The sequence below is a fragment of the Paramisgurnus dabryanus genome, chromosome 4, assembly GCF_030506205.2.
Source record: "Paramisgurnus dabryanus chromosome 4, PD_genome_1.1, whole genome shotgun sequence".
Classification (NCBI taxonomy): Eukaryota; Metazoa; Chordata; class Actinopteri; order Cypriniformes; family Cobitidae; genus Paramisgurnus; species Paramisgurnus dabryanus.
The window spans coordinates 11,696,000-11,708,645 of record NC_133340.1 but is presented as its reverse complement, the minus strand read 5'-3'; the positions used below and the strand labels follow the sequence as shown (position 1 = coordinate 11,708,645).

The following is a 12,646-nucleotide window of genomic DNA, read 5'->3' as shown; positions in this document are numbered from 1 at the left end:
ATAGTGTTACGAAACTCGATCGAAAAGCTTACCAAGCCAAAGTGAGGTGAGCTGACCAGACCTAAACCGTGGGGTACTATCCAATGGAAAAGTTCCATAAGAGGGCATCTGTGAACCTTTATTTATTTTTATTTGTACCATGTAAACTGTTGCTCGAAAAAAAAAATTGTTTTTATTCTGAACAAATATAGATCACATTTTTGTTATTACGTTTGTTTTTATTATGTAATTATAACAGCTTATGTAGAAAAGATATCAAAGACTAAGTCTAAGCTACACAATACATTAATGTTATATTGAAATCATAACAGAATGTCGATTCTCCCTCTCCTTCTTCCCATTAAAGGTTTTGAATGTGTGTTCTGCAACTTTGTGTGTAAGACTCGGGCCATGTACGAGCGGCACCTACAGATTCACCTCATCACACGCATGTTTGAGTGCGACGTCTGCCACAAGTTCATGAAGACACCCGAGCAGCTCCTGGAGCACAAGAAGTGCCACACCGTCCCCGCTGGAGGGCTCAAGTAAGGAAAGCAAGTACAGCACGTGCCCCCCCCACCCACAGCCACCTCCCAAAATCCCGCCCCCCGCTACCTCAGAAAACCCCGCCCCCACCTTACCCAAGCCTCCACCCCTTCAGGCAGTCCCGGTTTTAGACAGGATCTTTCCAGTAGCACTGTTTGAGGATCAGGCTGGATTCACAGATGAGAGTGTTCCAGATACTGGCAAGATTCATTGAGCAGTGCTTCAGGTTAACCTCCCTGTAGAGCCACAGAGAAGCATGTTATACAAAGAAAGTTCCTGAATGTGCCTAAAACATACATAAAGTATAACAGGGCTCATCACAAAGATTTTTAATTGTAAGAATTACAGACAAAAAAATAAGTTTCAAATATAAACCATTTTTATATGCATACCTATCTGGAAATTGTACAGCTTTTAATCCATAAACAAACAATTGAGGAGTTTAGATGCAAAAACCGCTAAACACCACGTCAAAATGAGATAATATTAATAACCAAAAGCTCTCTGCACGTGTTATGTGTTAAATAAATACTTTTGCCTTAAATCTGCTTAAAGGGATAGTTCACAGAAAAATTAAAATTCTGTTATCATTTACTTACTTATATGTTGATACAAACTGCATCAATTTCTTTGTCCTGATAAACACCAAGGTAGATATTCGTCGACCCCATTCACTTCCACAGTAGGAAAAACAATGTAAATGGGGTCCACGAAGGGTTTGGTTACAAAACATTTTCAAAATATCTTCCTTTGTGTTCATCAGAACAAAGAAATGTATACAGGTTTGTAACAACATGAGAGTGAATAAATGATGACAGAATTTTTATTTTTGGATGAACTATCCCTTTAATTCCGGCCTCAGGCCATTCGGAAATACCGGTTTGTTGGCAGAATCCATTAGTCTGATGGAAAAAATTTACAAGAAAACATGTCAGATGTAAATGTGATTGTTTTATTAATTTCGATAGGCAGCTACATGACTTCCCGATAAGAATAAGTCAAATGTATAAATGTATGTGTGTTCCCTAGGAACCAAACCCATGACCAGCACAATATTCGATCAATTGAGCCACAGGAACAGACTTGGCCTTATAAATGCGAATAATTGTAGATGGAAATGCATTTGCAGAACTAACTCTGACATAGCGAACATTAAACCTACGTGATTGATCGTCTAGCTGTATCAGCTGACGTTGTCTTTACCATATATGGGGCTCGACATCATCGCAATTCCCTTGCTGCTAGTGCCTGCATCAAAAATTCAGCATTTCTTTTTCTGTGCACACCATTTTGTTTCGCAATTACAAGCTGCACTGCTAGTAAATGTATAACTTGTCCAGTCGTAACTAAGTGCATTCCTATCTCCATTTTCTAAGCATCCCTTGTTTTATTTACTGTTGATTACTAGGTTACCAATACCACCGTCATTCGCTCGAACAACTTGTTGGAAATGCACCTAATTCGCATTTCTTTTTATTTTCTTTTTTTGCGAATTTTAAAAAGATAAGCTTCACGTTTGGATGGAAACCCAGCTAGTGACAATGCAGAAAAGTTCAAAATTTGGCTTAAGACTTTTTCACACAAGTCCAGGCCATTACACTGGCCTTATTGTTGAGCCCTGTATACACACACTATTAGCGTAATTTATATTGCTTCAAACCACATGCCTTTTTTCTAGTTCTGTACGCGTTCTGGAAAAGTACACTTCCCTATCTATATAATTCAAAGAGCCACTAACCCAACCCAATTGACAGTCAGAGGCAAACTCCAGATGAATAACATTTAAATAACAGGCACTTTCAGGAACCAACCCCTTCCCTTTTAAAGTCTGCGGTAGACATTACTGCAAAAGGTCTGGTCCCGCATGCAAAAATATAACTGAAGAAATCACAACAACCCAGTCAGTGTTTGTCCATCTGTTGAGCAGCTCTACTGCCAAGACCATTAGGCTACAGTTCACACTGTTCTTTCTCAGCCTGTCATAACCGCCACCACAGTTACAGCAACACATTTAAACACAATGAATACCTATCTAAAGGCAAATAAACATCCTACTATCAAGCACTTACAGACATACCCCCCCCCCCAATCAATATCTTTTGGTTTATTTCGTTTCTAAAACTAAACGAGCACAAAGTCCGGTCTTTGATATTTTCTGTTGTATTTGTCTAGTTGTTTGACATACATATTCATGTCTTAAGATCATGTATTTCAGATTTCATTGCTTCATCTTGTCATTTATGGCTATGCTTTCCCATGCTAGACACATTTGTCAGCTTGTAGTTATTTGGCAGCTTATAGTTATCACTCATAAGAGCGCTTAGCCATAAGCCACAGGTAAAGGGGGAAACAGAAATTTTAGATTAGTAGCAATATTTCTTTAACATGAAGGGAAAGACAGAGGTTTACTAAAGGTCTGGTATTCTTAAAGTGGTAAAAGATAATGTGGAATTAAAAAAATGTGACTCTGCCTGTTAAACCCAGCTTAAGTCTTTTTTTATCATTACTGTTTTTTTAGGGAAATTCAATATTTTTGTAATTTTTATGGTCAGGACTACTTTGACGCTATAACCCCTGGTTTCACAGACAAGGCTTAAGGCTAGTCCTAGACTTAAACGCACATTTAAGCTGTCTTTCTGAAAACAAATTGCACTGACAGATGCCAGTGCTATTGATTTGTCTCAAGAAAAACACCAGTGATGTCTTTTTCTAAGGCATGTTTATAAAAGATCTTAAACATTTTAACTTGACTAAGGCCTAGCCCTGGCTTTAGCTAAGCCTTTATTATGAAACCAGGCCCACCGGGCTCATTGTAGTTAACCGCATTGGTTTTCATACTGTATATACTTCTGCGTCATTGTCCACGTCGACTTGCAAACACACATGCAGAGCGCAGGTAGGCAGTATCCACGCGTGTAACTACAGTAGCAAGCTCAACCGCCAAAGTAGAAGCAGCTTTGCCAGTGAACCCACAAACGAAGAAAAAGCAGCAGCTTGTTGTGTATGTTTTGATAAGACTAGCAGGGATGGAGGTTAATAGCCAGCGATTTTGTTGCAGTTTGAGTTAAATCACTCCTCTACCTGGCCCATCTTTGTTCTCACCTTCGCAAACTGAAATGATGCAGGGTTTTTTTTTACCTGACGGGAGGAGTTCTAGTAGACCAATCACAGCGCTTGCGCTGGTGGCCGTCAGGCTATGGATAACCTACGGCGTAGACCTTACCCCTCGTTCAGACAGCCAGCGACGTTATCGCTGTGTGTCGCCCGTCTCTTTCAATGAGGCGTTTCTAAATCTGCTTGTCATAAACAAATGAGTAGCATCCACGGCAGTAACTGACGAGAGAAGGATGACGTGACTGTTTTGTTCTCATTGGTAGTCGCTCCCGAAATTTGCTCGCTATTTGCATAAAGTTAAACTTTTCTTAACTTTCTTGCATCGCTGGACACGCCCATACGGTCGCCAACGTTCACTTTCGCTCGTGTCGCCGGAAGTCGCCCGGTTTCCATTGAAATGAATGAGATCGCGTCGCTCTGCTACTGCTGGTCGCTGTCTGTCTGAATGGGGCGTTACGTACGACTTTACCTTGGGCTTTAGGATGCACTCATATTATACCTAACCCATCCGAACTGTAGTTGTCCCCCCTCCCTACTCCCACAGAAGCACACACTCACACTGTACTTTGACCGATCCGAGGCCTGGCACACTTTCCTCATTAGGATGCGATTGTTTTGCAGAATTAACCCAACCGTGCCCACTACAGAGCGATCACACTAGTCAAAGGAACCAAGCATTGGGGTCAAAAACACTTGTATGTGGTTTGGTTTGGATAATGCGAGTACGCCTTTAATCTAATAATTACATTATGTGACTTTAGCCGGGTTTTCACAAGTAGGGTCACAAATACAGACAAGTGTCTTCTGAACATTTTCAATTCCAAATATTTCTACAAAAGTTAAAACGTGTGTTTTTAAAAGTGGCTGTGAGTAAAGGCAGGCCTGCAAATTCTACCTTTGTTTAATGTATCAGACCTTTGAAATCAAGTCAGCATCTGATTTATGGCTTATTATGAACTTTAAATTGTTATCTACTATATAAAAGTAGTGAACTAAACAGTAGAATGTAAAGAATATTTTAAACATTATTTGAGGGTAAAAATTTTATTTACATTTGTTTAGGCAAAAAATGTATCTTGGTCAGTACCTTGGATGATTGATATATTGGCTGTATATGGTTCATCTAAAGATGTGTAGTAGTTCAATGGCTCTTGGGTTAAAGGGTTTGTGTGTGCTCGGCTTTAATATAACGGTATATGTAACAGCTGACTGCTTACAATTCTACATGTTTTTTTTCACAGACTCTTTCTCTCACAGCAGGATTCCAGTAGGCTGAACTAATCTCTGTTTATGAATAATCCATACGCCATAGTTTGGTACTTGACTACATATTTTTGTATATGAATCCCTAAGTACCTAAATGTAATTATTTAAAAGGATAGTTCACCCATTTACTCATTCTCATGTTGTTAAAAACCTGTATAAATTCCATTGTTCTGATGAACACAAAGGAAGATATTTTGAGAAATGTTTGTAACCAAACCATTTGTGGACCCCATTTACTTCCATAGTACTCTTTTTTCCTACTATGGAAGTAAATGGGGTCCACAAAGCCATGGCTCCGCAGCCATTGCACACTGCAAATTGTAAGAATACAGCAAAAAAAAAACTACAATCCCAGTACTGACCAAATACAAGCTTATTGTGAATAGATTGAAACATTTAAGTGGGGAAAGATTTTTTTAGTGAGGGTATCACAGCACTCTAGTTCAGTGTTGAGGTAGACAGGCGCCCTTCACAGTTTGCTTTCTGAGGTCATTCTGTTCTGCAGGGTTTGTGAAGCGCTTTGGGGCCCTGAGCAGATGAAAGGTGCTATTTAAATGTAAGTGCCACTCATTTATTCATTTACCTTCATCCGATTCCCGTTCCAACCTGTACGAAATCACACTGCTATTAAAACACACATTCTCACGCACCCTTTCACATGTATCAGAGTGCACACAGACTGTAGCTTTTAGACACAACAGAGGGTAAGACACACTAAATGCATCCACCATCCTTCCCTATGTCCATTCTGTGTGTTCTTCATTTCATTTAAAGAGAACAGAGTTTGTTTTCTTGTTTGGGAGGTGCATTTTTTAATGTCCCTCACCTCTGTGTCCTACACCCTGCTCCTCCTGTCTCTTTGACCAGGTGCCCTCTCTGCATCTACTCCACCAACAGGCCAGCCGCAATGGAGGGCCACCTGAAGACGCACTACAAGATGGAGTACCGCTGCCGCATCTGCCAAGCCGTGTGGGCCAATCAGGCAGAGCTGGAAAGGCACACGCGTGCTCATCGCCTGGGCAACCACTACAAGTGCGAGCAGTGCGGATATCTCTCCAAAACAGCCAACAAGCTCATCGAGCATGTGCGCGTGCACACCGGCGAGCGGCCTTTCCACTGCGACCGCTGCAGCTACAGCTGCAAACGCAAGGACAATCTCAACCTCCACAAACGGCTCAAACACGCGCCGAGACAGACCTTCGGCTGCGCCCAGTGCCCGTTCACCACCACCCACCCGTTTGTCTACAGCCGCCACGTTAAAAAGCACCAGGGCGGAGAGGGAAGTGCCGAGGAAGGCGAGGCCCAGCCAGGTACGCCGTGCCCGGGCCTTTTGGAGAGAGGTGGGAGCAGCTGCGAGAGCGGGGACAGCGGGACCACAAGCCCGCTAATGAGCCTTTCTGCCTCTCAAGCCTTGCAGTCTGTCGCCCTCTCGATTACCAGCAAGCAGCAAGACGGCATGCCACGCCAACGCTACCTCTCGGCCAACGGCACATACTCCACACTGGCGGCTCGCTACTTTGAGCAGTACAGGAACTGTGACCTGGCTCACCTCATCCCCCTTACGACGCTCTTCACGGCCCGACGATTCACATTCCACAGCCCATCCCCCTCAAACTCCTCGCCACCCTTCTCCAGATTCCAGTCCAGCTCGTCTTCACAGTCCCCGCCTTCTCCCACGTCACTCAAACACTCCTTCCTGTCATACCTGGGACTGACAGAGAGAGCTAAGACCATCTGACCATCCATAAGTTTAGCAGTAACCCTTCCTTTCCCTGGGAATATCATTAATCACCAATGCCACTAACTGTTCCATTGGCAGACTAAAACGCTGCCCTGCAGAATAGACATCCATTTATCCAAGGAAAAGCTATACTGTACATCCTTCGGCCATTTCTATCAGACCGAGTTTTGTTTTCAGTTCTATCAATACAAATATTGCCCTTTTTAAAAGGTCTTATAATGATTTTTTGTTTTCTTCTGCAAATTGTGAATGACCCAGAATCAAAATAATAGTGCTTTATCTATTGAACTTTTATATTCGTTTTGATGGGAGAAAGCAAACCACGAACATATAAGCTTGCAAGCGATAAGCTTTTTTTGTGCATTTTGTCTTTTTGCCATGAATCAGACAGCATGTTTGCTATATGTTGCCATTCTTTTTATAAGTCATTTTACGGGCTCATTATGAAATATGTTGGGGTACATGGCACGAGAAAATGAACGAAACGAACCGCTGTCTTTAGAGTCTCGTTTCCAAAGCTAAGTCTCAGACCACGCACTTGTTAATTTATCGAACTGTACATAGTTTTGTATTCTTTATTTTCTCTCCTCCTCCACGCCTGTTGGCATTGACTGGTTTTGCTGAATGGTGAGACCATCTGCAAAAACATCGATCTTGCCTCAACATCACGCATACGGCCCTTTATGAAACCTACGGGGCACAGGTGATGGCATTTCTCAATACAAGCCATTTGGGGCATGCTAATGGCAAAAGCAATCATTACCACTTTAGTGGTCTTCAGCCCATTATGCAGCCTTGATCCCTTCGCTGTCCTCATCGTATTATTGGATGCTACAGATTGTGCCATAGCTGCCCGAGGTGGGCTGGCCGTCTCCCGTAGGCATGCGATAAGATGTGTGTACCAGTCAAGCGCCCTGTGCATAGCTATCGTATGTAAAACGCACCTGTACGTTTAACAAGATGTATGAGGTGACAGAATAAGTGGGTTTTCCCCAAAACCTGTCACAAAGGCCGATTCAATGGTGCTTTTTGGAGCTTTTTGTAATATTGTGTGTAAAAAACTGTTCCAAAATGACTTGAATGAATGTACTTTCTGTAGGTTAATGTTAAAGTGATACAGAGGTAGCTGGGCTGTGGTAAGAAAGAACATGGAGAAACAATGGTATCTCGGTGGCCTTCTGTGTCTTAAATTTTTTTTCTTCTAGTATTTTTTTTATTGTTTTTATTTTGAAAGAGCCTTTGAAATGTAAATTACAAATATATATATAAAATATATACCCTGTACTAACAAGCTATTATGAGAACCCTATTGGCTCTCAAGTGCAATGTGGAGGCAGCCATTGTTAAAGAAGGACTTATGAAGCATGGCTTTTCATAAGCGGGCAAACATGGTACCATAAATCTTTGTTCCCCTTTTCATTTTTGAGTTTTAATTGCACTTAATATTTTGAATTTATTAAACAAAAGCACTTAGACCCAATAGAAAATGTTCTTGATGCCAATTAGTCCAACCACCCCATCAAACAGCCTTGATGTTAAGTATTATTTTTTTCCATGTCTCCCACAATAGTTGGAAAAACAAATTCAAAACCTCTTCCTGTAGGTTTTTGCCAAACAGCAGCAGTTGACTGCCCTGTTTAGATGGATAGTATGAAGTATTATCCAGTCAGCAGAGGTCAAAATCCCCCTGGGCACCAAAGTACCATGCTAAATTTTTAACAGCAATTTTGCACAGTGTTGTAAAAGTTGCACTTTTTAAAACAAAGAAAACATATTTATAAGCTGTATTGTAGTATTGGCAAGCTCAGATTTTAAGATCTATCCATGTGATAACCCTCTATGTAATCATTGATGGGTTTGATCAAAATGTACCTCCGGTTCAAAATACATAAACAGTAACGAATTGATTATCGATAAGCACTTTTGCTTGGTTACTGGCTAGGCTGATATATTTAAAAAAATTGAAAAATAGGACACATGGATATATAGTACAGAAAGAGTAACAAAGCATGTGTTTGGTCTAGATTATAATCTCAAAATGGCCAATTATATATGTCAATAACCAGTGGACCATTTCATGAAAATTGTGCAAAGATCAATAACTTAAAGGGACACTCCACTTTTTTGAAACTATGCTCATTTTCCAGCTAAACATTTGATTTTTACAGTTTTGGAATCCATTCCGCTGATCTTTGGGTCTGGCAGTACCACTTTTAGCATATCTTAGCATAATCCATTGAATTTGATTAGACCATTAGCATGGTGCTGAAAAATAACCAAACCGTTTCGATATTTTTTCTATTTAAAACTTGACTCTTATGTAGTTACGTCATGTACTAATTTTATAGGCAGATATGGCTAGGAACTATACTCTCAATCTGGTGTAATAATCAAGGACTTTGCTGCCGTAATATGGAAGCAGGAGGCGCAATGATATTATGCAGCAGACGAAAATAGTCCCCAGCTATTGCAAGTTACCAAGGGGACTATTTTTGGGCGCTGCGCAATATCTTTGGGCCTGCTGCAGCCATGGTACGACAGCAAAGTCCTTGATTATTACGCCAGAATGAGAGTATAGTTCCTAGCCATATCAGCCTAGAAAATCGCAACTTATAATTTTCTGTCGCCTTAGTACACGATGTAACTACAAAAGAGTCAAGTTTTAAATAGGAAAAATATCAAAACCCTTTGGTTATTTTTGAGTGCGATGCTAAATGGTCTAATCAGATTTAACTCTTTCCCCGCCATTGACGAGATATCTCGTCAATTAAGAGAAAACGCTTCCCCGCCAATGACGAGATTTTCCGTCTTTCCGCAATACCGCTATTATCCACCAGGTGGCGCCCTTCCGCAACTTTTGAAAACCGGAAGTATTGCCCTATGGCAAGCTGCTGCATGTCCGTGTCTGTTTTAAAGATCGCTCTGAATGGGATCTCTATGAAAAGTCCGTCATAAAAATGGAATTATCTCTGCTTTTTGCTCAAAATATGGTGTTTTTGCAAAAAACTACCCATATTCAAAAGCTGATTGCAAAAGAACCACTAAAGGTAGGATGAAACGGTTTTTTTTGTTTGAAAGCAGAGGGTCTGTTCTTTCATTTGGTATATTGTATGTTTATATATTTAAAGAAGAACATTTTCTGGAAGGCATTAAACTTTGGTGAAAATCATGAAAAACGCTGGCGCTGGCTGGCAACTTTTTTTAAAAATGCTGGCGGTGAAAGAGTTAATGGATTATGCTAAGCTACGCTAAAAGTGCTAGCGCCAGACCTGGAGATCGGCTGAATGGATTCCAAAAAGGTAAAAATCAAACGTTTAACTCTAGGCCACCTGGAAAACGAGCATATTTTCAAAAAAGTCGAGTGTCGCTTTAAAGTCTTTATATTTGCTTTTTAATGATTTGATCATTTGAACATTGTTCATTATATTTATGCATTATAAATGCTCTACCAGGCTAATTTAAATAAGGACTGTTAAGCTGATGTTAGACTTTTTAAAGAAAAAAGAAGCATAACGTTATCCCAGACATACAAAGAGATCATACTTTGCAAAATTCCTTAAAGTTAGTTCTCCTGCAACTTGCCCTGTAAGAGGATTTGTATGATAATATCTGTATTTAAGGCCAGTTTATAAATGAAATGCAGGTTAGAAGTATACAGAGCCATTTAAAGAAGTCTGACAGTTTCTTTACTCGACACAATATCCTAACTTTATACTTATGTTTTGCTCTCGCTGTATCATTTAAATTTTCTCATGTAAATGCCCAGCATGCGGTTTAGTGGTATGTTGTATTTTAAATGGAGCTTTGTTTGCTTGTTAATAAAGCTCCTGTCAAGCCTGTTATCTTTTACGCTCTAGTGCCACTTGGTGGAAAGGAGTGGCCCAAAAGCCTGAGATTAAGTGAAACTGATTCTCAGGACCCAGTTTGATAGAATGAATCCAAATTGAACGTCTACTGGGCAACATCCTTAATATGTCCGTCTGCCTTGGAACACCATGTTATCATCATCATGTTAAAAACATGGCTGCTGCTCGATCAAGCTCAGTTTTGTGGGCACGAGGAGCGCGACAGGGATGATCACTCTCTGTTCCAATACCAGTATTTAAAAATACTTAAAACTTGGTGTTATGTTTGCCTAATTGCTAAGAGCAGTGATTATTGTTTTAACGTCATTGCGTCACACAGGATTGACTACCTTTAAGCACTTCAAAAGATGCATGAATTGCTCTTGATCTCTAGTTTGTAGCACTTACATTATTTTGGTCAGAAACGAAAGACCAACTCGTTTTGCATTTAGCTTTGCGGGTTACTCTGCACAATCTGTTTGCTTTATCTCTTGCTGTACTCTACAACTCAATAAGGCTCAAATATCATTTTGTTTCTTTCTTATTTGGCACCCAGTAAACTTGTTATGTGCTGTATAAAGCTTTTTTTATTACTTCATTCTTAAGGCTGTACAGGGTTGTTTGTGAGAATAACTGGTAATTAGATCATTTGTACTTTTTTTTGTTTTGTATTTCAGTTTACTTGGTTTCGCATTTCTTTTTGTTCAAATTGCCAGTTCTAAATGTAACAGGATTTGAAAGTAAAGCTAACATCACATATTACCTTAAAGTCGTCTTGTCTCTTTTATCAATGCATGTTTATTTTTGATGCTTTGAACTTTCACAACCTGCATTTTATTGTTTAGGATAAAAACGGCTCAGTAGTTATAATGCTAAATAGCTACATAGGATGTTACCTAATGGTTAAATGTCTCAACCAGGTAAGATAGGCTTTGCTAGTGATTACTAGTTGACTTTTGTTTAAAGGTATATTTCACTTAAATACAAAAATTACTCAATAATTTACATGCCAGATGTATATGATTTCTTCAGTCAAACACAATTGTTATAGTTATCTTAAATAATATCCTTTACGACACATTTGTGAGCACAATTCACTATATTTGATTGTAAACACAATAGTCCCTTTCACACATACAGTCTTTACTGGTAATTTACTGGTAAATTGCAGTTAACATGTCATGTGTGAACAGAACTTTTCCGGTAAATCAGTGCTCCCAATTTACCAGTAAGACAGGTTGTAAGATTACCAGTAATTTAACGGTAAGCGCTATGTGTGAACGAAAAATATAGGATTACCGGCATTTAGAACGGACGACGTCAGACCGCGCTGACAGATCGGGCCAATCAGAAAGTTTTTAAACAGATGACGCATTTACCACCGCACTGTTTACGTTCATTTCCACACCCATGCTGCTTAAAAGTTGAGCACAACTGAAGTTAACATCCACATTTCTTCAAAGTTGTTTAAAACAGCTTACCATATATTTGCCAAATTGCCGACGTCCTTAGCACACTCTCGGTGAAGCCTAATGTGCAAACACAGGTTCCGTTTGACGCCGCCTAACCTAATGTTGTTTGGTCATGAGCAACTTCGCGACCGTTTGCCACAGATGTGAAAACAACAAAATACAGACCGACGATATTAAGTCATAACCAGCCATTGTGTACAAATACGACACGGAGCTCGCGGCCGCGTGCCACAGGTAACTTCCGCTTTCTCTCCGAGTTTACCGGTATTTTGATACTGATGTGTGAATGATGTCTTTCTGGTAAAAAGATGGAACGTCACTGCATGTGTGAACAGCACATTTTTGTATTTACTGGTAAATTCGTTCTGGTAAATTCATGGTAATTTACTAGAATTACTGTGTGAAAGAGGCTAATGTCATTAAGTAAAGCTGCATGCACACTGGCAGCGACTTATGACGCTTTTCCATTGCATAGTACCCCACGGTTTAGTTTAGTTTGGGTCGGGTCAGCTCACCTCACTTTGGCGTGGTTAGCTTTTCCATGGAGTTTAGTATCACTTCGCAGTGGGAGGGATTATAGGCGTGTCATTATATTTGCGCTGCCTGCTGTGACATCATACAAGTGAAAGCGTCGTTGTATATTCCCATACAGTTATTTATTTCTCAGTCCGCCACAAAATTAA

The 12,646-nt window shown here is 40.1% G+C and overlaps 1 protein-coding gene across 10 annotated transcripts in view; it reads left to right on the top strand.

Annotated features, from left to right (window-relative positions):
* The window catches only part of znf827 (zinc finger protein 827), a 91,397-nt gene extending 82,485 nt beyond the window's left edge, over window positions 1–8,912 (top strand). For 4 of the 10 annotated variants that reach the window (XM_065295722.2, XM_065295723.2, XM_065295721.2 and 1 more), the window contains 2 exons: window positions 347–524; window positions 5,773–8,912. In XM_065295722.2, coding sequence (XP_065151794.2) covers window positions 347–524; window positions 5,773–6,643 — 1,049 coding nt within the window. In that variant the 3' untranslated portion in view covers window positions 6,644–8,912. Of the gene's footprint in view, window positions 1–346; window positions 525–4,880; window positions 5,462–5,772 lie in introns of all 10 variants that reach the window. The other 6 variants (XR_012336524.1, XR_010546770.2, XR_010546769.2 and 3 more) reach the window with 6 other exon arrangements.
* The last annotated feature ends 3,734 nt before the right edge of the window (window positions 8,913–12,646 follow it).